This window comes from Perna viridis, chromosome 8 (assembly GCF_037379345.1).
Source record: "Perna viridis isolate PV_CMFRI_1.1 ecotype Kerala chromosome 8, ASM3737934v1, whole genome shotgun sequence".
NCBI lineage: Eukaryota > Metazoa > Mollusca > Bivalvia > Mytilida > Mytilidae > Perna > Perna viridis.
Genome location: NC_142452.1, coordinates 26,236,186 through 26,260,412, shown reverse-complemented (window position 1 = coordinate 26,260,412; position 24,227 = coordinate 26,236,186). Strand labels below are relative to the sequence as shown.

At 32.2% G+C, this 24,227-nt stretch overlaps 3 protein-coding genes across 8 annotated transcripts in view; 2 read left to right on the top strand and 1 right to left on the bottom strand.

Annotated features, from left to right (window-relative positions):
• Window positions 1–559, bottom strand: part of LOC148610008 (uncharacterized) — a 32,620-nt gene extending 32,061 nt beyond the window's left edge. For all 3 annotated transcript variants that reach the window (XM_088541819.1, XM_088541821.1, XM_088541822.1), the window contains exon 1: window positions 469–559. The gene's annotated coding sequence lies outside the window, so the exon portion shown is untranslated. The remainder of the gene's footprint in view (window positions 1–468) is intronic.
• Window positions 536–11,286, top strand: LOC148610007 (uncharacterized). 4 transcript variants are annotated; one of them, XM_088541827.1, is made up of 9 exons: window positions 536–614; window positions 760–824; window positions 1,359–1,697; window positions 3,481–3,558; window positions 4,481–4,609; window positions 5,926–6,024; window positions 7,105–7,176; window positions 8,188–8,285; window positions 8,567–11,285. In XM_088541827.1, exons 2-9 carry the CDS (start codon window positions 782–784, stop codon window positions 8,669–8,671), a joined length of 963 nt encoding a protein of 320 aa, XP_088397953.1. In that variant the 5' UTR covers window positions 536–614; window positions 760–781; the 3' UTR covers window positions 8,672–11,285. The 4 variants fall into 4 exon arrangements, with proteins under 4 accessions (XP_088397953.1, XP_088397951.1, XP_088397955.1 ...); XM_088541825.1 differs by having other exon boundaries at window positions 555–636; window positions 8,567–11,286; XM_088541828.1 differs by having other exon boundaries at window positions 581–599; window positions 8,567–11,286.
• A 6,279-nt stretch (window positions 11,287–17,565) lies between these two features.
• On the top strand, window positions 17,566–20,755 carry LOC148610006 (uncharacterized). The gene is made up of 4 exons (XM_088543168.1): window positions 17,566–17,611; window positions 17,990–18,310; window positions 19,820–19,936; window positions 20,583–20,755. Coding segments are annotated over exons 1-4 (486 nt in total). The 3' UTR covers window positions 20,585–20,755.
• The last annotated feature ends 3,472 nt before the right edge of the window (window positions 20,756–24,227 follow it).

The window sequence follows — 24,227 nt, the reverse complement described above, 5'->3', positions numbered from 1 at the left end:
AATCATATTTAGGATCACATCATATCATATTTTAAATTTAAATGATTTCATTGATTTGGTATGTATAGTACAATATAACATTATATCTGTTTACTTATTTTTAGATACATGTACAAGGTAGGTGTTGAAATAGATAGGGTTAACTTTCAATCGAATTGATCATTCTGATGAGTTCTAACTTGATTAGGCCAAATGCCGACCGAATAAGATATCATATGAAAGGGAAACTTCTGGTACTTATGTAAGGCCCATAAAATTGTTTGCATAAGATTATAAATTTATTAGCTTTATTTTAAGTTAATAACCAATTATAAAAATATGTACAAATCATATGAATACTGCAAATGTTGGGTATGCTGTACATATATTCGAAGGAGAAGCCTAAGAATCATATACACAGGAATATTTAAATCCAAATATCGATTCAAAGTATCAAATCATGATCAGTTCAAAAAGCGAATTACTTACCGATCCTCTTTTTAAAATAGGCATTCAGGAAGGTAATTAATGACGTTTTTAACATAGATTAGTCAACAAAAATACAAAACTTCCATTGGCTAGAACTAACGTTAAACAAATTCTTGCGCAGACCACCATTAGTAAGGATGTAAAATGTATGCAGCTAATTATGAAGATGTAAATTTATTAAGGATTATTGGGAACTGGGCCTAGTATTCAAATGTGAACGAATCACAAAATTCTTTACTTTGTGATAAGCACTTATCTATTATAACTCTTTAATCTTAATTCTATTTTTAGAAAGTGGATTATTGCAGGAAGAATGAAGTTCATATTAGGACTATTTACACTTGGACATTTTTCTGGTAAAATATTCATATTTTATTTAAGAGCTCAATTTATGTTGCAATATGCTTATTGATAACAACGTTTGTTACAATAACATTGTATCGAATTGAAATAAAAAAGGAATACGTATGAGGCTTAGAATTGGGGTAAATGTGATGCCGATAGGCTGAGAGTATTGATCGAGGGGGATACACTTTGTGTTAAAGATTTTGCAATGTTATATACACATATTCATACATATAAATAAGAGAGTTATACCGTAAAACTATTTGAAAAACCCGTTATTTAATGAGATAGAAAGCCAAATAGGGATGCGATAAAAGTTTAGACATGTGGTACAGGTGTGTCACGTTACAATGCTTGATTCGAAACAAGCATTTCAGACTTTGCAAGAAAATAATAATTTATGCATTTACTATAAATTGTATGATACACCGTAAAATATTGTATTGCAGGTATCAACTAGGGTCTACAGTACCAAATACATCAAATTCTTATATATCTAAAATCATAAAATGTATAAAAACTCATATTTAGTTTATTAATTGTAGGCGTGTTTGCCAAATGTGGTATTAATATATGCCTGAACTGGAAAGTTTCACCAAACACTTTAACACTGATATGTAGAGTAAACGACCTCCAGTACTCGGTCTTTTTCTATGATCCTTCTAATAAGATAGTCGCCGACTGTATTCCACCTTATCCATCGGTTTTGTGTAATTCAAACTACAAATTCAATGAAAGCACAATTAGTCAAAATACCAAAACAAAAGAAACAATTTTCAAAATAACTGGAACGATTGACAAATTTGTTAATGGAAACTGGACATGTAAGCATGGTAACAAGATACACAACACATCAATTGAAGTCACAGTCTTTGATAGAAAAGGTTTGTAAATATTTATTTTAAACTTTGAAGAATACTCAGTAATAGCTAACATACATATTATTCATTTCTTAAATTTCGATAGAAAACTGGTAGTCAATACGAATTTAACCTTAAATCGCGGTGGACAACCAATAATACGAGTAAGAATTTTACTAGTTTCGTATCTTTGTCAAAAACTTAATGCTCACACTTAAAGGCTTTATCAACTAATGAAGAATGTTTTTTCTAGTTAATGTAAATATGTTAATGACATGGTTATTCTTACAATGCCAATATATTCGTAACACCTGTATCCTATCATTACAACTATACGCAAATTTCAAATTAATCTTTTTGGACATTTTTAATCAAGTGAGATTTAATATATTGACGACCAATGACTCCGATTAAGTCTATCGTTTGACTCTTTAGTGTGTAGGAAAGAATAATCAAGGGAACCAAGGTTATAGCCGTAATCAAAAGAATGTAATCCAGGAATAAAGAACACACATGAAAAACATACATACATAACAAAGAACATAAAGTAACTTCAATCATACATACAAAGTAAAAAAGCAAATGAGCAACTCGGACACAACAAAAAACTGTGATCATGGACCTGGTGCACCGGTAGGGTAAGCGTCCTCTGTTTATCTAGAAACACCCACCGAGTTGCTCATAAAAAGTCATTTTCGGGGTAAACAAACGAGGAAAGGAAAACTATGACACTTTAATAAATCAGTTTTCATGGCGCAGATCGATACTCCATAACGATCCACTAGTTCATGATGACGACCATAAAACTTCTGTAGTGATGACTTCAATCTTGTAGCAACATAACAATGTTCCATAAGCCTATTTGTTAGAATTCTAGCGCGATGCCAAAAAGTCTGCGTAGTATCGGCAAGCTCTGGCAGAACGTATAAGTTGTGATATGAACACTGCATACGCATGTGTTGAAGGGATGTTGCCACAGATGAAAGAAAATTTGACAATTCTGAATGAAAAGTCACCACGTTTGTCGTAAAATTTGGTCAGTAGTTTTTCTTTACCATCGATTTCTAAGTGTAGGCCAAGATATATGGATGTAACTTCACAGTGTCTGTAGTATCTGAAGTTCTTTGGGATAGTTGCAATGTATCAAATCCTCAAAATTAAGATAGTTTAAAGACAATACGTCATCTATATAGCGAAAACTGAGATTAAAGGATCTAGCCAAACGATATTCGTTCTTTCGGATCAGATCAGCTATTAAGTCAGCCTCATAAGAGTAAAGGACAGGTGAGTAAGTAGAGGAGCATAATTTGTTCGAAATTGAATGCCGACCGTTTGTTGAAAAACGCGTCCACCACTCTTGACAAATATGTTGTCGATCCAAAATTCCAGCATTTTGTAAACATCTTCCTCTGTATATTTGGGGGATTATTTGGAATTATTCCTTACAAAGTATGAGAAATCTCTATCAAGAACTATATATTTGTATTTAGGTGTACCATCTTTTTGGACAAACAACGATGTATAATGTCGGAATTTTAACTGAGTATGGAATATAGAAGTATACAGTGTTGACAAGTCAAAGGTTTTAATGCTATTATATTCTGATAATAGTCTTAAACTGATTGTTTTCAAAAGATCTTTCGAATTTTTCAGGATCCACATTAAATTAATACCACTACGGGAGTAACAAGTGTTGTGGTAGGACTGCAGACCCTCTTTGACAGTTTTGAGTATAGAAGTTTAACATTTTAGAATATGCGATAAATTTTATACAAGGCAAGTAACTGCTTTAATTAACGTTTTCTAGGAAAAATTCAGGACTTAAACATTAATACTGGCGGTTTGATACCATCTAATAAATCACAGAATAAAGACGGAACGAATGGTAAGAAAATTCGCAACTCAAGAGCCATCCCTTGATATGGTGCAACCATTTCGATATGCTTATTGATTGAATCTGGAACGTTCATAATAAGTTTGTGAAAAATGGAAACAAAACTTTTCCATTAACTTTATTAATTATCGTCTAAAAAACCTTTAATTTTACCTTTTTCACAAATGTTAATGCGTTGAAACACTTCAATTTTGTTTAAATTGTTGATGGGAAATAAATCACTTCTTATATTCGATTAAAACCTATTTTAATTCGTATTTGCTACATTCATGCAGTCTAGTTCTGGCATATATAATTCGAAAATTGATAATGTTATTTTGAAAACAATTTAAAAATTATGACATATCTATTAGATCACTTGCTTATCTAAGTAGATTACTTTTGTACATATTTTTGAAATGGCAAGTCAGAAATGAGAAGATAGGAGACATTAAAGTTTCAAGGTTTGATAATTCATTACTGACGTTAACCATCTCCTGTTTACCTTACTTGGCTATAACATTTTTACTGAAAGTATCAACATATGCATGTCTGCACGTGATCGGATTTTGAATAAACATTACTTCAGGGCAGGTGAATGTATAATTTCCTGTAGGAATGAAATATGCTGTATTTTGTCTACAAAATGAATTCATGTTTATTGAAAAAAGCTAACGCAAAAGTGGTTTACATACAAAACTTCAATCATCCATTACCACAAACAAATCCTATCCAGCATTAGAACAGTAAAAAAATACCTTAAAAAGGCTAAGAAAGATTTTGGCAGCCAGACGGCCGTCATTTTGTTCACTTGCATTTTGTTTTTTTTTTAAAACATATAGTGATATATACTTTAAGTTTAGAGCTGACTTTTTTTTCTCATTATATAGAAGTTGATTGGTTTGTAAAAAAAAAATTGATATCACTTTTTCAGACTGTATAAGACATACAGCATCGTATGGGATGTGCACATATTTTGCGTCTATATTACTTTACATTTGTATTCTAATGGTTCAGAAAAACAGACTTTCTAGATTAGACAACATTCAAAAAAGAATGTCAGGTTAGTATATTTGGGCTTTTTAATAACCCTTTTATTTTACATTCCATGCCTTTACATGTCTAACCATGCCTCTTTTTATTTTACAACTCAAGCACAATGAAATGTTAAATGACCAACGTTTTCTTATAAATATGAATATAACAGCATGGTCGTGTATCATCATACAAAATGGTACACACAAAGTAATTCGAAACAATTAAACTAAAATATAGAACTTGCAGAAGAAACGACTAAATAGAAAAAAAAGCTAAATGAAAACTAAAGCAAAATTTGAGATAAGAATATCACATGAAATTCATACATATGAAAAAAAAGAAATAAAAGAAAAATAAAAGAAATAAAATGTAAAAAAAAATATGTAGGACTACTAAAGTGTCAATGGAATAGATCAAAGGGCAAAAACAACTGGATACCACAAAGTCAAAGGATATGCAACACACTAGTACATGTAATACGTAACATAGAAAAAATAGAACATTTTAACTGAAATTAAGCAGCACGAACCAGAGTATATACCGGGGTTAAACTCCAGATAGGTAGGCAATGCGTCTTGCAATACAGACGCCGTACTGATCGTAAAACGTCGAATCTGATAAAAGATAAATATGTTAATGGACTATTGAAAATTTCCATTCTCTATTGAATACTATAGAAATAAATGGCATTTTGTTCTTGAAAGTGACTTTATTACGGTTCATATCAGCTGAGCCCGCTAGGGCGAGCCAATATATTAATTGTGATGAAGTCACCATATAAAACAAAATTTCATTTATTTCTTATATCGGTATTTTCTATTTATAAAAGAAAATGATGCTCGTTATATGAAATATGTTGAAAGAATCGCACAAACCCATTCATTAAAAGGGGACTATTTCGGATGACCATTGATCTTCGTGATTTATGATACGATCCTGTCAAAGTTTAGTACGAGCGTCATTTGATGAAGCGATCTTACATGCGAAGGTTGGCATACCACAAGAATTGATTCGCTAACATCTGATGTGCATTTTTGTCAGGATTATTCTAAGAAATATATAGATTCTACGATGGTTAGTTATGATTTTGCCAGGTCCGTTTGCCGATTCAAGCATCATCAGTAAGTACAGATCAAAGGAACTTTGTTCAAATTACCGATACAAATTCCATCTAATTATCCTTCTAAAGTAATGCATATGATTCATTACAACATTTGCAGCTTTCAAAAACAATTGTAGTTTTTGCAATATTTGTTTGTAACCTATCTGTGCCTTAAAACTAAATTTGCTTGCAAAAAAAAGGCCGAAGCCTAATGCAATGCAATTTATTTTCCTTTGAAGCTATACTTCGGATTGTCTTGGTGTTAATTTCTTCCATGGTTTTCGCTATTGTTTGCCTGGTAGCTGGAATATTAGACAGCTTAAATAAAACCTGTACAGGTATGTTTTATTGATAAATAATCTATATATTAAGGACCTGGTATACTACATGTAAAAATATATATGATGTTAAAACAGTGTATTGGGCGAAATGTTACTTGTATGTTATAGCAAAACACGATGAGCACAAACTACATTTGTATTTTCTATGTATATTACAAGAGTAAGAATCGTATTAAATTATGGCAGCTCAGTGCATGTGATCTAATGTTTTATGGAACACTGATAGAGATATGGAATGAAGCCCATGACCGCGGTCGATATCTCCTTTAAGTATATATTAATATTTTGGTTTAAATATAACTTTTGGTATGTGCATTATACGTAATTGTTTAACCCTATATTGTTTACCTTGTAGATCATACTCTATATCACACCTCAAAACCTATATCGCTTACCCTATATCACACGCCTAGACTTGTATCATATACCCTTTATCACTCCCCTTCAGGGAATTCACTTGAAGTATAGTTAAAATATATGATATAATGAACGTGAAATGACCAAGGGAGAGAGATATGATTGCCAGTAAGACTGTCGTCAACTAAAAGCCAAACAACGAACAATTTAATTACTAAATATTTTATCAAGAATCTGAACAGCTGACGTCAGCCATGCAACGCAACATCAAATATAATAAAAACGTCAAGCGTGCAATATTACAACATGTGTGTGTCTCAGAAATACATTGGTTAAATAGAGATTATAAAATACGAAATGTAATAGTTTTACTTTATATTTACATTAGATTTATGTCCATACTGTAAACATGAACTTCGTACATAAAGAGATACATTTATGTAGCGCTTTAACCAGTGCATCTTATTTTCAAAATGCAGTTGATGAATAGTAAAATATAAATAATTTAATTGACATTTTGAATAATTGAATAGACATTTTGAATGATTGAAAACCACAATTAACTTTAATAATAATATTCACTCAAGTTATATCGGAATGATAAAGAGCAATGAACACTAAAGTTAAAGAAAAACAACGTTTGTTATCTGAAAAGACTTTTCGATACGTGTATCATAATTTTCTGGATTATCTTACTTGCGTCCTTTATTGTTTTTATAGTACAATATGTGTTCCTAGTTCTTGGAATCTGTGTGGGAACCTTGGTCGGAATAGTCTTAATCAGAATAGAAGGTAAGTTGTTGTATGTATATCCCATAGAATCATACACATTTGAAAGATTTTTTTTGGAGAAAGGATGATACTGCAGACACTGTGAAGTCAGCCTCATATCTTGACCTACACTTAGAAATCGATGGTAAAGGAAAACTATTGACCAAACTTTACGACAAACGTGATGACTTTTCATTCAGAATTGTCAACTTTCCTTTCATCTGTGGCAACATCCCTTCAGCACCTGCGTATGGAATTATGCCGGAGCTTGCCAAAACTACGCAGACTTTTTGTATCGCACTGGAATTCTAACAAATAGGCTTCTGGAACAAGGGTATGCTGTTACAAGTGTACAAGATTGAAGTCATCACTACAGAAATTTTATGGTCGTCATCATGAACTCTTGGATCGTTATGCTGTACCAATTTGCCCCATAAAAACTGATTTATTCAACGGGTCATAGTTTTCCTTTCCTCGTTTGTCTACCCCGGACCTGACTTTTTATGAGCAACTCGGCGGCTGTCTCTAGAAAAGCAGAGGACGCTTACCTTAGCGGTGCACCTGGTCCATGCTCCCAGTTCTTTTTCTGAAATCCGAGTTGCTCATTTGCTTTTGTTATTTTATATGTATGCTTTTATTTACTTTATATTCTTTGTTGTGTGTGTTTGTTTTCCTTGTCTGGTCTTTGTCCCTGGATTACATTCTTTTGATTACTGCTATAACCTTGGTTCCCTTTATTACTCCTTCTATATATTATTTTTTTTTATGGATATCAACATGGTCGCTCACAAATTGTAAAAAGAAGTTCAAAAGATATCAAGATGGAGAGCAGTAATACCTTGCTTGAAATTGATCAAGATCATATAATTTCTCAACGAAAAATTTGTTTAGATCACTATACATTAGACTAGTGATGACGTAACGTTGCTTAAACCTTCTGAGTAGATACATTTATCATACTTTGCCAAGAACTTTAGATATCTGATACAAATCAGCGTTTTCATTTACATATATATGTTTATACATCCTCAGTAACAGGTTCAACAGAAAAAGAAAAGACCGGCGGATTGCGGAGCTCTAACAACGCAGGAATTGACAATGGCAATGATGTGGAAGACGGAAAGGAAGAATTGGTTGCTGGTGATGGGGGGAATATTGAGGAATAGAAAAAAAATGATTGAGGGAAATACTAACATTAAAGAAGAAATGAATCAACAGTTATAAATGAAAGGAAAAATGTGAACACTCAAAAACAAAGGAACGAATAAACTGTAAATGCAAATGACAATAATGAGGAAGAAATTATTTATCTTGAGTGGTGGGAAAGTTGCAACACTGCTCTTTAGAATAAGAAACAAGCGAATTGTTTGTATTGTGAGTGGTTTGGAAAATACAAGTATTTAAGAAATAAGTAATGAGCGAATTGGTTGTTAGAGATTTGCAAAATGGTTATTCTAAGAGAGAAGATATGGTTCGATTGATAGTGAGGTTGGGGACAATAGTACATGCAAATTAGAACTACGACTATATTAAATATGATTGTGCATGTAACCGGGTAACGTTCGACGGTACATTATATCGCATTCATCAAAGACTGCACGTAAAAAAATAATTGCATCAGTAATGTGCAATTGTGTTTTGCGCCATTTACTTTATAGTAAAGTATAGTCAGGCTTTTAACAAAGACTCATACATCACCACCTGACTAAGTTGTAACAGAGTCTTCACAAGAGATCAAATTTAATACAAAAAAGACTATACAAAATATCATATATACTCACCATCACTTTCACACACTCTCATCTTTCATTCAATTCAAGAACTTTATTATTAATAATCTAATGCACTGTACACATTTAAATTCAACTAAATGAATAATATCTCACAATATGTTCATTTGACTTGTTCATATATCAATATAATTGTAAAAGATTAAGGACAAAAATACTATAAACTTAGGTTATAACAGGGAAAATGATGTCAATAGGGGCCCATAATTGTTTGACTTTTTCCTCCTTTTTTTTCTGGCCTATATATAATTCAATATCATATAAGCTTCTAATTTTATGTTTTAACTCTAATAAGTTTGCAAGTCTCTCATGAAGTCTGCATTTAAATATATAGTTCTTTGTAACAGTCATTAGAAGATTCAATAAAAGTCCTTCTTGGGGATCGCCCAAAAGGAAAACATCTTTTTTTCAAAACCAAGCCTGTAAAAAACCTTATATCTTCTACTGATTCATAATTCAAATTATCAATTGATAAACATTGTTTAATATCATTAGATTTAAGAATTGGTTTGGAAAAACTTAAAGCACAAATCACATCCCTCCAAAAAGGGTTTTTGATATAATCTTTTACTAGGAGAAGTTTCTCTTTATTAAGAGAAAATACTCGTAAACCACCAATATGTTTCAGTGATAAATTCAATAATTGCTGCCAATCCTCATTTTCATGAAGGAAAATTTTTCTCACCCATCCCATTTTTAGATAAATAATTAAAGATGGCAAATGAATCATTCGCAATCCTCCATATGGTATATCTGCTATAAATGATTTGCGCTTAATATTTTTCTGTTTTTCCATCCCAAATAAAATAAAAAAAACAGTTTATCTAATTTATTAATAAAATTCTGATGAATATCGGGTAAAGTCGTTAATAAATGAATCAGTTTTGGCAAGGCCAAACTTTTAACCACAGTGATCTTTTCTTGAAGAGTAAGCTTTCTATGTTGCCAGCTTTTTGATAGTCTAGAAATCTCCAACACTTTTTTCGTAAAATTTAAATTGACCATAGAGGTCAAATCTAGTGAAAAGTCAATACCTAAGTATCTAAATTTTGAAACTGACCAATCAAGCTGCTCATCGGGGCATATAATATCCTTTGAATATTTCTTAGATCCAACCCACAGTACCTTGGTTTTACTACTATTCATTTTCAAACAAGAGGCACCATGAAAGTCTCTAAAACATGATAAGGTTTCTTTAAGAGATGATTCTTTTCCATCTATCAATAAAAACGTATCATCTGTGTAAAATTGGTCCTAAATTCCCAATAAAATAAACAAGTATTCTGAGTGTCAGGGTTCTTTATTTCATCATATGTGGATATGTTTTACAAATGAAAAAGGCCCTGAAATAACAATTACAATAATTAAGTAACAAGTTAGTAAAATTGCGTTACATACATATTATGCATAGGAAAGACATATTATTTCCTATCTTCACTATTAAAATTACGAAACTCAATATCATTACTATATCTAGTTATCAAAATGAGTTTAATGCATTCTGATCAATGTAAGCACATCAATACTATATTTTAGTATGCACATCTTTGTATATATATAAAGGTCTGAAAAATTCCCAACGATGTTAGAACTGTCAAATTTGCAAATTTTTGGTCGTTCCCTCCGCGGGACTCGAACTCGCACTGCTGTGACATCTATGGCAACACCGCCTGCACAAAGTCCAGCGCCCTAGACCACTCGCTCAGCTAGGCTACATAAAAATATAGCTTTCGCTGGCCGGGTCATTCCTCCTCGTAGGATTAATCTAGGGACAGTTCATTTAGATGTTAATATGTAGGATAGAGGATCGAATTAATGATGCATGTCACAACAAATCAATATTATACAAACGTCTCAGAATGTTGACTCAGAACGACCAAAAATTTGCATCGCAAATTTGACAGTTCTAACATCGTTGGGAATTTTTCAGACCTTTCTATACGTTTATATATCTTCCCTGTATCAATTTGATCCGATGGAGCAGTGTAACGAATAGAGTCGTCACATTCTGAGACGTTGTATATATACATACAACAGCAAAACGGCGGAATTGCTGTACGATTTACTTGAAAAATATGAAACATAGAATAAGTCGAAATAATTAAGACATATAGCTTATTTAGACACGACAATACAAAGACAATACAATGACATTACATTTGATACAAAATGTGAACAATACACATAAACATACCTCGCATGAGGTGCAAGAGGCCTCGTTTTCCAGGGACAGTACCATTATTACATAACTGTTTGTTCTACCTGAAGAAACAATATTAAAATAATAACTAATGTGCTAAAAATATGAAAACGTAGTTATTTCCCCTGATTTAGAATATTTAATAAACAATTTATCTTTTACATATTTTTAAGTTTATAAATAGTTATACTGTTGTCAATCTGTAACACCTCAATTTTACTTATAAGTTTAAGTACACAAGTTTGGATTTTAACCATTTTATTATTTTATTTACAAAAATATAATATTATTATTACGTAAATATTACTGTTATCGATTATTTGTTATTCATATTTTATCTATATCTGTTTATAAGGTTTTATCATTCATTCACAGGATCACACACATTTTACACACCAATCAATCAATCAATCAAATATTGTAAACATGGTTGTCGGGTGAAGAGAAGTGTTGTTGGTGTTACATAGATCTTTGAGTATACTGAGTAGTCGAATATACATTGGTTGTTCTTTACCGGGTAGTAAACTGTACTATTTTTAACCAAAACCAGCTTGGCATTGTCAATTATTGGCATGTTAAATGGTAGAAAGGTAAAATGGTTTTAAAAAGTTTAATATAATTTTTATTTTTATTTTAATAAAACATATTCCTCATTTTCTTATATTATTAGAATTTAATTCATTTTCACTCAAAATTTATTTTGTAGGAAAATTTATAAACAGTAATTTTTCATATTTAATTCTCAGGTAAATTTTACCTGTAAAACTAATTAATTACTAATTATTGTAACAACATATTAGGCTATAACAACATCTATTGTTCTCTGCATGTTGGAATAGGTAGAATATGTAATTTCAAAATGTTGGAATAGCTAGAAGACACCATATAGTAATATATAGAAAATACTAGAGATAGAGACTAAGTAAACATTGATTGTTTTAAGGATTTTTATTAGAGAAAACAGTTAAATAATTAATAAAGATATAAAACAGTTATGAATATATAAAACACAATAAACTATCAAAATTTCACTCTGCCACATCTGCATATTGACTTACAATAGGCCCCCCCCCTTTTAAAGCTAACCCATTTGATATGAGGGCTATTTTTAAGCTTAATAGCAAGTAATTCTACTCCCAATATAAAAAAAATAAGTAGACAGTGGATCACTTTGGCGACAGCCTCTACTTAAATTGAAAAAAAGAAGATAAGTGTCCATTGTTTATGACACAGCTCTTAGATCTATTATACAATGTATCAAACCATCGACAAATAGAGTCTCCAAAGTTAAAACACTGTTAAGCAGATTCTAGAAACTCCCATTCAATAGAATCAAAAACCTTCTCAAAATCAATAAGTTATAATAAACCCTCCTCATTATTTTCCTCCAGATAATGCATCAAGTCATAGAGAAGGCGAGTATTTTCACCAATAAAACGATTAGGCATAAAACCTTTCTGAGAGTCACTAATAATAGAAGAAAGAACCCTTTTGAGCCTAAATGCAATAGCAGATAGAATTAAACTTATTGGCCTCCAGTTTTTAATGTACCGCCTGTCTTATATAGGTGATAATGCTTTGGCATTGAAAAATCAGAAAAACGTCCAGAAGGGTACCTATAAGATAAAGATCTAAATAAGAAGGGTCCTATATCTTTCCAAAACAATTTAAAAAAATCAACAGTAAAACCATCAGAGCCTGGGCTCTTTCCATTTTGCATCTGTTTCAAAGCTTCAGCGCATTCTTTGAAAGTAAGTTCCCCTTCACATGAAGATTTTTCTCCATCATTTAACTTGCTATCATGTTAAAAAAAAACTGTTAACATTTGACCACTGTCACCTTTTGATGAATACAGACTTTCTAAGAACCTCTATTGTTGAAATAATATGCTGGATTGGTCTGATGTATGATTGCCATTGTCATCAATTACCTCAGCCATGGTTTTATGAATGTATGATTTCTTTTCTAACTTACAGAAATATTCACTACACTTCTGTTCATTCTCGTGCCAGTTGGCTCGAGAGCCGAAAATAAGGCCATCAATCTTTTGTTTTCTAGCTCAGACTTCTTTTCATTTAAGGACATTATCAGATCGTCATTCGGACTATGACAAATGATATTTTCTAATGACTGTATGTCATCCTCTAACTTACTGAAAGTTTCTTTGTCTTGTTTAGACTTCTGAATACCATAGTTAGTGGTTTCACTCCTGATTCTTATCTTGAGTAATTAAAAAAAATAGTTGATCATTAATAGAGAATTCAACATGAAGTAATCATTCATGTCCCCATCACCACAATATTCAGATATAGTGTTTTTTATTATGGTTTTCAACATCTCAATATATTCGATATCTTTCAGTAGTAAAGCATTAAACTTCCAGTATCCCCTACCACGTTTGGATAGAGATGCTGTAAATTTAAATGTAATTGCTGAATGATCAGATCTATATCCAGGGAGAATTTTTACTGATTTCATCAATGAAAAAATATCCTCAGATACAAGGTAATAATCAATTCTGCCATGTTTAAGAGGAATTGGCTGACGCCATGTAATTTTTTTCTCGTCAGGATAACATATTCGCCATGGGTCCAACAATGCAAATAATTTTTTTATGTCCTCAATTTTCTCGTGAGCTTTAGGGTTCCTGTCATGCAGCACATTACAGGTATCTTGATACCCTTCTTGCACCACAAAACACATAACTTGAACTTTTCAACCTGCATACAATCTGCAAAATCTTATAACAAAGCGTGGCTCATCAGAATTATGACCATATACACAAACAAATGTTACACGCTGGTCATATAGAGTAATATCTAATATAACATATCTCCCATTAGGGTCGAAAATAGAATCATGAATAGTACGTTGTAATTTTGGTGAAATCATGACACATACTCCAGCACTTCTACTATCACCATGACTAAAGAAACATTGATGACCCTAGTCATCTTGCCATCTTTTTTTTACTTGTGGGGTACCGTGGGTTTCTTGAATATAGACAATGGATGGTTTTTTTAGTTCTAGCCCAATTAAACACATCTAATCGTTTTTTATTGCTTGATGCAAGACCCCTAACATTTAAAGATAAAATACATACATCATTATCCATCATGTTATATGATTTGTAAACTCATATATACTGAACAAGTCTAAATAAAATAAGATTAAGTAAAAGTACAGTACATAAAAAATTAAAGTAACACACATACAAAATTTACACACACACTTCTCAAGATAGGACACAATCATATAAATTGAAATTAAGGTTTTGACACCGAAATTTATTAACTTATTTTAGGTTGAATATTTTCTTTTAGGGAGGGCATTTCTGGGGTAAAGGGAGGTAATTCAAACTAATTCAAATAAAGTTTGGAGGGGAACTTCAAAGAACATTGAAGTGCTTGATAAAGTATTCACATATTTGATTAATCCATTAATCAATAGATTTCTATTTTTTTTAAAGAGAGGTTACTTCATAAATGAACTAACAGTATCTCTTTATGCAATATATTGCTGAATACCATTTGATTGCAATAGAACTTAACATATGAAATGAAACAAAATTTAATTTTTGTCCATGTTAATGAATACGTGCTTATAACATTCCACAAAAATAGAGAAGATATATTCATTTGTACTGGATAATTTTTTTTTAAAAAGCTAGGTAAGATTAAAAATAATGATTCAAAACTTGTATACTATTTAAGGGGAGGTAATTCAAAAATATACTAACTGATAATTATGTTTCATACAATTTATCAATAACATATATTACAAAAAAAACCAAAAAAAAAACTTATCGTGGCAATAACTGATGGCTGTTTGGATAAGCTCATGAAGAGTTTGCTAATCTCTTGTCTATATCATCAAAAATGTCAAATTTCATCCTCTTGCCGGCATCTGTTTTCCCATAAACAGCACAGTTATAGTACCACGAACTAAGTTTTTTTATAAGGGATATGATAATGAAAATCATTTGTTTACAGGCCCATTATGTACGTGCTTTGATTCTGTAATGTGTAATAGGAAAAGAATAGATATATAAGTGACACATCAGTAGTGCTATTGCTTGCATGTTATCAAATGAAAATAGTGAGACAAATATCATAAAACAGTGCTTCTTGTGTTCAAATAGGTCCATCATCAGGTGGACAAACCCCTCCTCGACAGTTTTCGCGTTGTCCACGACAATCTGGGGGGGGGGGGGTGCGCCGACTGAGTTGATCAGGCTCAGCTGGGAATCAGCTACCTCTAGCATTGTTCCTCTCTCTCCCTTCATATCATCTAACCAGAAGCTTCTTCTGCTTGCTTCTTCACTCTTCCAATCAAACTTCTGACTGACTGCCATTACGGTTGCTAGATGTTTCTAAAACCAACTATGTCTATGTCTAAATAGGCTCTATGCATATCTACTGCATTCTTGGCTACCCATTCTCGTCCTGTCCTAACTTCGACATTTTTTCATTTTGTTATCTTTACTCTCCCTTAACATCATTACTTTTGGTTCGGGTAACTTTAACTCCCTCTGTAATAAAAGATAGAGGTAGTTTTGAACTGGTGATGCACACTCCAACGCTGCTAAAACACTTTGGAGCAAAACTCACATGCGTAAGTATCTGTTGAACATCATTTCTAGACTTTCAACTCTGGTCAAAGGTACTTAACACATCAATAGTGCCCATACAATTCTTCGTTATATACTATGATGATAGCACCATGCCTTGTACTTTCCCGGTAAGCCAGACTTGTAAATGATCACAAACCACTTGCCAGCATATGATAAAATTTCTTTCACACTTTTTATGTTGTTCAAAAGATCTTTAAACTACTTACTCAAGCTTTAAACGGCTTTTTCCATGATTGTTGGAATTGTCTCGCCTCCGATTGTGAACGTTCTGCCCTGCACAATCCCTTTCTTCAATATCAGACTCATTTACTTGCCGGCTTGAACATCATGCTGGCTCAGTCTATAAACTCCCCCATGTCTTGTAACACCCACTTGCCTTCAAGAACTGACGACTTTTATCGTCATGATATCCATGAATGCTCTTGTTGGTGGTTAAATGATCCCCGATGACAGTACAGGTCCTCTATTAACATTCCCTGTTTATTTTACAAGTAAGTTCATTGCTTTTGAGAAAATTACTAATGATAAAGTGGATCCTATAAAAATGTCTACTTCTAGCCTTTGCCATGTTGATTATAGTCTGCAACAGTGAACCACACTACAAAGTTTCTAAAATAGTGTTGCATCATTTCGTTGACTCTTTCTGCTGGTACATGTACATGATATTTGTCTCAGGTCAGGTCTACTAGTTAGTGTTGTATACTTCCACAAGCTTTGGCCAGATAGCCATATCACAGCCAGACCGCCTTTGTTCTCCTTGAATGATCTTTGTAAAAGCACCTATGTGTTCTAGGTGTTCTGGTGCTCCTGGTACTCTTTTTTGATCTTAGATGTCAATATATTTTTTCTTGAGTAAATTTGATATGACATATTTTGACAAGGTTGCTTGACAAAACTGTCCATAAAAATTTAGCAATTAAAAAGTTCTGAACTGATTCAGCTCTTTAGAATCTCCATCCTTCAGATTTTAGCCAGTCTACTGGTAACCGCGTTCTACTCCAAACCACTGTAATGAGTCTCCATAGACGTTTTTCAAGGTTTAACAGTTCCTATGTATTCTATGTGTAATGCTATTTGGGCCTGGGGCTGAAGCTGGTCTCATTTTCTTTAAAGTTGATATTACTCCATGCAGCTGCTTTGATTCTGATATATGAAATACTGTTGTTGGCTCTTCTGGGCTTATTATTCTGTGATCCGTATCTCTTTTGCGGTCAATATTAATTTCCATCAAATTCTGCTCGACTTCTGGTTATGGGCAATCTAAGCGACCTGAGCATTTAAGCATTTTTTTCTAACAATGTTGAATGAGTTAAGTGTGAATTGAGATATTTTTCTCGCCCTTTCTACACTCTTTCTGAAATTTTCTGCTTTTCTCAGTGTTCTTATCCTTTCCCTGAAGACATCTTAAAGTTCTTTAATGCCTCCTGTTCTTGCACCTCTGCCTTCTTGTAGCACTTAGGTAATTTGTATTGTTCTTTCCTTAATTGGATTTTTTCTGTCATTATTCTGTTCTCTTTTGTTGTTTGATTTACCTGTTACGTTTTCTTCTATTCCAAACCTGTCTTCCTTATTCCATAAATGATCGTACTTATTGCGTTCATCGTTGTATCTATGTCTCCTGCTACTTTTGGAAGAAACACTTATGGCGCGTCTTTATCAAACTGTGCTAAATCTTTCTTACCCGCTGCTGATGGTCTTTAACTCTTGGGAATGTTGAGTCCATAGATGTGTTTAGTTTTGTCTCGTAGTCCGTTTTTCGGTCAATGTTGATTCCATTGATCCACATAATGGTCACTCATCCTCCTCCAGGCCCGCTCTCACACGACCATGGGGGTATCTCATCACATATATGATCAGTACACAGGAATGTCATGGATTCTCCATTGCTGGAGTTATACTTAGGCCTGCAAAAAAATTGTATGCCTTTGTAACGGTCTTTTTTTTTGTTGTTGTCATCATTCTTTCCATGGTTGCCCATTAGTCTTCCTTTAAAATCACTGGAGTCTCCAGATGTGTGAATATCTATATATAATAATATTCATAAATAATGGTCTAATATCAAAATTAGCATGTACTAGTGCTGTCAAAATTTGTTAGAGACCCCGAGTGATTAGTTTATTACCAATTCTTTGTTAATTGGCTCGGCAGTGTCATTTTTTGATATCAATCAAAACGTGTACCTCACAAAATATGTTTACGGGTATTTTGCAGCAGTCTGCAACACTAAAGTTTGTCTTACTTTGAACCTCTACGGAAATACATTAACTCTTACCTGCAAGATAAATAACGTTTATGATTGGGTATTCTTCGGTGATCCAACAGGGCGGCCATTAGGTGACTGTATTCCTTCCAACCCAGCAAGATGTAGCTCTCATATAGACAATGGAATTATACACCGCAGTGATGACACCCTTCATTTTATTTATCAGTTGTCTAGCATAAATCCAGAGTACATAGCTGGGGTTTGGAAATGCCGACATGGAAAAATTGGGGATTCAGGAGTTGCAGAAAGACAGAATAAATCAAAGAAAGGTAGTTTCAATATTCATCATCACTATTTTACAATTTGGCTTATATAGCATTCGGTATTTTGTTGTTTAAAACCATCACGTTACAGAATTACTTTGTAAAGGAAATTTAATAATAAAAGCTACTAGTTACTGCACTGTACTTCCTTTATGGAATCAACCTAATTTCAAATAAAGAAATAGCTTAGCACTGAACTAAAATTGAAAATCTGAACCATGTGTGCATAATATATGTAAATGCCAGTAACACTTTGCATACTTGACAATAATTTAATGTACATGATCTTATTCTGAACTTGAATGATGTAAAAGCGGTGAGAAATTGTGACGTATACTTTTATGGTTGCCAATAAAAATTTCTACACGCAACGACTGGTTTATTGAAATACAATTTAATGTTTGCTACATCACAGTAATAAAGGACAACTATCAAAAAACAAAACAAAACAAAACAAAAACAAAAAAACACCAGAACGATATCATACTTATATCATATCATAATATATCGTCAACCTCTCATAAATCATCTACATTTGCAAAACAGTCGTCCTTAACAGTAATTTTTAGTTTTCTTTATATCATAGAAATTTTATTTGAAACCAGGTTGATTTATTACAAGTATAAATTATATTAAATAATAAAAAAAAAAATTATCTGAAAAAAAAATACATATATAACACAAACACACGGTCAAATTTTGAAAAAAATGAGTCAATGTTCGATTGATGTTATCCTTAATTAAATGTGTGTGTCTCATGCAGAACTAAAAATAGATTATATATCAACAAGAGTCACGAGTGAAATATCCTTGACTTTAGGTATAAATATAAATCTACTGTTAGAATAATTTGTCTTTATTCTGACAAAAAATGCACAAAAAGCTGAAGATGCAAGAGTAATTATATGCCTTTACATACCTGCAACTAATACATCCAAACTTTGTTATATCTGATTAGCAACTTATTTTCAAAACGAATGTTTGAGCGGTCTTTACACTGAACTCGTACAGATGTAACGGGAAAACATGATTTTGAATTGTACAATTACATCGTCGCCACCAAATATTGACTCCTAGACCACTCGATGACAAGCCAAAAGCAAGCCGATACGGCTAAAGAATTGACTGGCATTTAAATCTACTAAATTCGAACGTAGGTAAGCCGTCATGCCACAAAGACGATTAAATACAGAAAACTAACTGTGGCAGGACGGCCTACCTGCGTTGTAGTAAGTAGTGAGATTTAAATAGCCAGTTAATTGACTTAGCTAAAATATTAATTCTTTAGCCGAATCGGTTTGTTGCTGGCTTGTCACCGCGCGGTCTAGGGTTCGATGCTCGGTGGCGGAGTATAATTTTGTGAGTCAAATCATACTCTCCAGTTACACAACATATACACTAAGGTCTATTTTCTTATATGTCAAAAATAAATTTATGCTACTGTTACTAACTGTGTTAATATGTACCAATTACTATTGTATATAGTTTTTATGTCTTTCTTTTGAATTTAATCAGCTGCAGAGGTCGAAGAGCCACCAGATGTTAGCACAGAAATTCAATGGTTGCATGACGAGATAAAACCTACAAGTTATTGTGAAGAAATTGTAATGTATTGGATCCGGCGACGCAGGTGTATGATTTCGATAATTGAAATATAATTGCAAATCTTTTGTCTTACGAATTTGAAATAAAACAATTTATGTAGAAATTGATACAATACACAATTTATATTAGTCGACCCTAGATGAGTTTAAGGGAGCTTTTCTAGTACGAATACTATATTTATAGGTCAGTTAAAATATTTCATTTTAGAAAAAAGGATTTTCAACAGGAGGAAGCTTCAGCACATAACCTTTTCAGGGTTCTAAAATAAAATTATCAAAAACCAATAAAAAATAAACATGTTCGTATTATCATATAGCTGTACTTGCGGGGTACTGATGTACACTTGTCAGGAGTAACGTTCCGTAAAAAGGGCTGAAATCAATATTCCATTTAAGATCGAGATCGGAACAGTTTAAATCTTAGAATGTGAATTTAATTTACGTTATGTAAAAAGTTCAATCGAACTTGACAGAAAAATAATGAAATATTTCTATGTAATCTTCGAAGAGAAGTGGTGTCGTCCCTCTGTGGAATCTAGTCTTCACACATGTCAAAGTTCAATATTTCCGTCATTGTTCATCATTATCTTCTTGAAGTTGTTTAAATCGATACAACTGTACATACATATTCACTGGTAAACCAAAACTTTCAATATTTTCACTCTCATTTGTAGAAATCATGTAAAACGTGCAGAAGCCCCACGCATATCAACCACTCGATCTATGGATTTGGAACCAATGACGTAGCACGGTCATGTGACCACATGGTTTATTAAAATTCGTACGGCTAGGGTCATCGTCGATTTTGAATCAATTTATTTTCAATTAAACGAAACTAAGTGACTACAGGGGGTGTTTTTATGATAAATAAATCAAATAAACCAAAACTTGAAAAAATAATTTTTTGTGTCATGTCTCTTTTAACCCTGCTTTCCCCAAAATATACCTATACAGCATTCATTATTGATGTATTTGAAACAAATTTCTGAACCGTTTGTAAAGAAATAAGTAAGCTCTAGTTGAGAATAAAGGAACATGGAAACGCCGTGACGTGAACATAACGAAATTGGATAAAATTTAATATTCCAATAAAGATCTGATGTTAAAAAAGATAGTTATTACCATTTAAAGTTCAGTTTTAAAACTTTTGAGTGAGTTTATGGTTCATATTTTATTTAATCATACAGTTTTAGCCAAAAAGTATAAATTACGCCTCTTCCACAAACATGTTTCATTAAAAAAAATCCTCGACTTTGGATATCAGCACGCGACAGTAAAGACTGGCAATCCATTAAAATACTTTATGCAAATATTCATTTTTAAAGCCCGGTTTTAATGTTACAAAATCCTACGTGTTTATTAAAATATACCTAAATAAAGGGTTGTATGGATGACACTGCTTATTCAGGCCGCATATATGAAAGTAATTGACAATATTTGCTATGTATATCATGATAAGACTGTAATGCTAGAAATGTATACGGACATGACCCCTTCCATTTTTCACGTAATAGCATTTCCCAAGAAACAACAATAAAAAGGATATACTTGTTATGAAATTACAATTGTAAAGTTAATGAAATATAAAATTTCATTTGAAGGGACATTTCAGATTCGTACTTTTAAACATTATTAAGTTTAGTCAAGTTCTGTCAGCACAAAAGTGAAGCAGTTATGACATTCATCTCCAAAAATATACTAAGTTTTGGTTGTAATGAGACATTTCAAATCGATTTCTGATCGTAAAAACGAGACAAGTGAATGTATTTTTTTTAACACTTTAGACCTTACTTGAAGAAAGATCCACTTTGATGTAACTTTATCTTAATCATTTGAAACTAAGCAACTAAAATAAAATGTCACATGTATGTTCAAAGAAATATTTCTTTGACATTTTTCAGTTCAATACATATAATTGATCTATTGGTTTTCATTGTGTTATTGTTAAATGCAATTCAATGCCTACACAATTTTTAGTTTGTACTGAATGATGCCCCGATAAACTGCCAGATCAAGATATTCCATTAATAAGTATTGCTCAACCTTGTTGTCTGCTAGTCTTGGGTCATAATTAAAATTTTCAATTAGCTGAGCTTTATTTGATCATTTGATACATATAGAACCCTACACAAACCCGCTACAAAGCTTTGTTTCTAAAACGGATTATTATAATAATAAAAATAGTAATAATAATAATAAATTTCAAAAGGGTAACACAGTTAGTAAATACAGTTATCTTTCCTGAGGCCCAAAAACATGAACTTTGTTTGCTTAATAACTAATATCTTAATCTGTTTTATGGTAGTTTTTCGAATATCTTACTGTTAGAGGATTATATAATCATAAAAAATTGGCATCGTGGAAAAAAAGCCACGATGAGTTTCATGCACACGGATTGGCCACTAATGATTCATGAATCATTTCTCAGTGTAGCTAAATTAAAACTAAAGTTGTGTACTTCTCGTTTTGTTTTGAACATTTAAACAGTAATTCAAAGAGTTTCAGTAAGAAAAAAATATTCATTTCTTGGATACCTTTTAGATATGTCACATGAAAAATAAATTAGGAATAAAAGGAAATACTCGTGTCCAAAGAAAAAGGTTTGAGTGGTATGTGGTATTTTTTTTTAAAGATTAACATACTTCATATAGTTTTAACAGTTGGATACAAAACAACATTTTCACTAATTAAGTGTGTTTGTCATAAGTTCCCCATTCTCATATGCGTCGTTTGGATTAACACTTTCACAGATATTCAGTATCTATTGCAGTTCCCTTTGATTGGAACCTTTTGATTGTGAAGTATGCTTGCTCAAGTTTTGCTTTAAAGTATGTTAACCAACGAAGAAATTCTAGTTTGAGGATTTTTTGGTAAATATAAATTAACTGATTTTTAAAATATGCAAAAACAATAATAAAGGAGTTTGATTACTTCTACGTTTAAATTTGTTATAATCAATCGTGTTTTGTCAAAGACATAATTTATTCATTAAACAAATGACTAATAGAATATACAATGTGATATCATACATGGTTGTAGTTCATTTTGTATTTTATGATCGTTGTTATACAAAATGTTCACTTTTGGCGGCAAAACAAAGAAACTAAACCGTTTCATTGCAAAATAAAAAACAATTTGAAAATAAATCATTTCTTTCATGTTCCTGGGGTCACAAATATTTCCAATGGAAATAAGGCATTTTTTGTTCTTCAAGCATTTTTATGAGTCTGATTTTACAGCTGATCTGATCCAAAAGAAATTAATATAATCTTTAGATGCTAGATGCTACATGTATATTGAAATACGGGGGTCATAAGGATGCTATCTGTAAATCTTAAGGAGAATACGTCACTGTAAATAGCTTTCAAAAATCTTATCTGACTTCAAACAGCTTGAAGTTTTTGAATAATCTGTGTTTAATACTAGTAACATGTACATGTATGTGTTGGGTATCTACATTGTACGTGTACTTGATAATATTCCTTTTTTACTTAGGCATGTAATTTGTTCGCAGTACTATGAAAGCTTTCTTTTTTTTTTATTCTGGTGAGTGAAATCTTTCTCATAATGTAAGTGCCTCTTACATACATGTATGATGTTTAACTTCTACAATTTTTCCTCACAATTGAGAACCTGTGAAAAGGTTATTATTGGTCTAACTGTTTGGGATTGAATAGGGGTGGTAATAAAATGAAACACATACATGATTGGGGTGATAAATATTGTTATTTCTAATAATGGTAGTCAGTTCTTCATCAGTTATTGCAGAAGCAGGAAGGCCATTATCTTTCAGTCTCAGGTATATTGTGTTAGGTGAGCAACGCTTCCAAGAAGACAATCTTTAGCATTGTTCTTGACCGGAAATTCTAACTTCTGAAGTCTGTCAACCTCTGGTATGTTAATATCTAAACGTTTTCTGCCTTTCCCTTGTCCATTAGCAGAATTACTTTCTGAAATGAATCATAAAAATATTACTGAGAGCCTAAGTTAAACATCCCAAAGACCCTAACCCAATAAACTGTTTGCGAACATAATATAGAATCTGGATTGTCTTCTCAAAACAAGTTGGCTGGCTGCTGCTGTTTGCCTACCAAATCTCCTTAATTGCCATAAATCTTATTTTTTAATTTGTAACAATTATGTTTTTGCAAAAGAAGTATAGTTTGTGCTATTTTAAAGACATAGACACAAGTAAAATACAACATTTCAAGGTCGGTGACGTTTTGGATATTTAATCAATAATAAATTTAAAAGTGAAGTATCTTAAGAAGATCTATACTTCAAAGACAACAATTAAATATTCCTTAATAAAATATGAC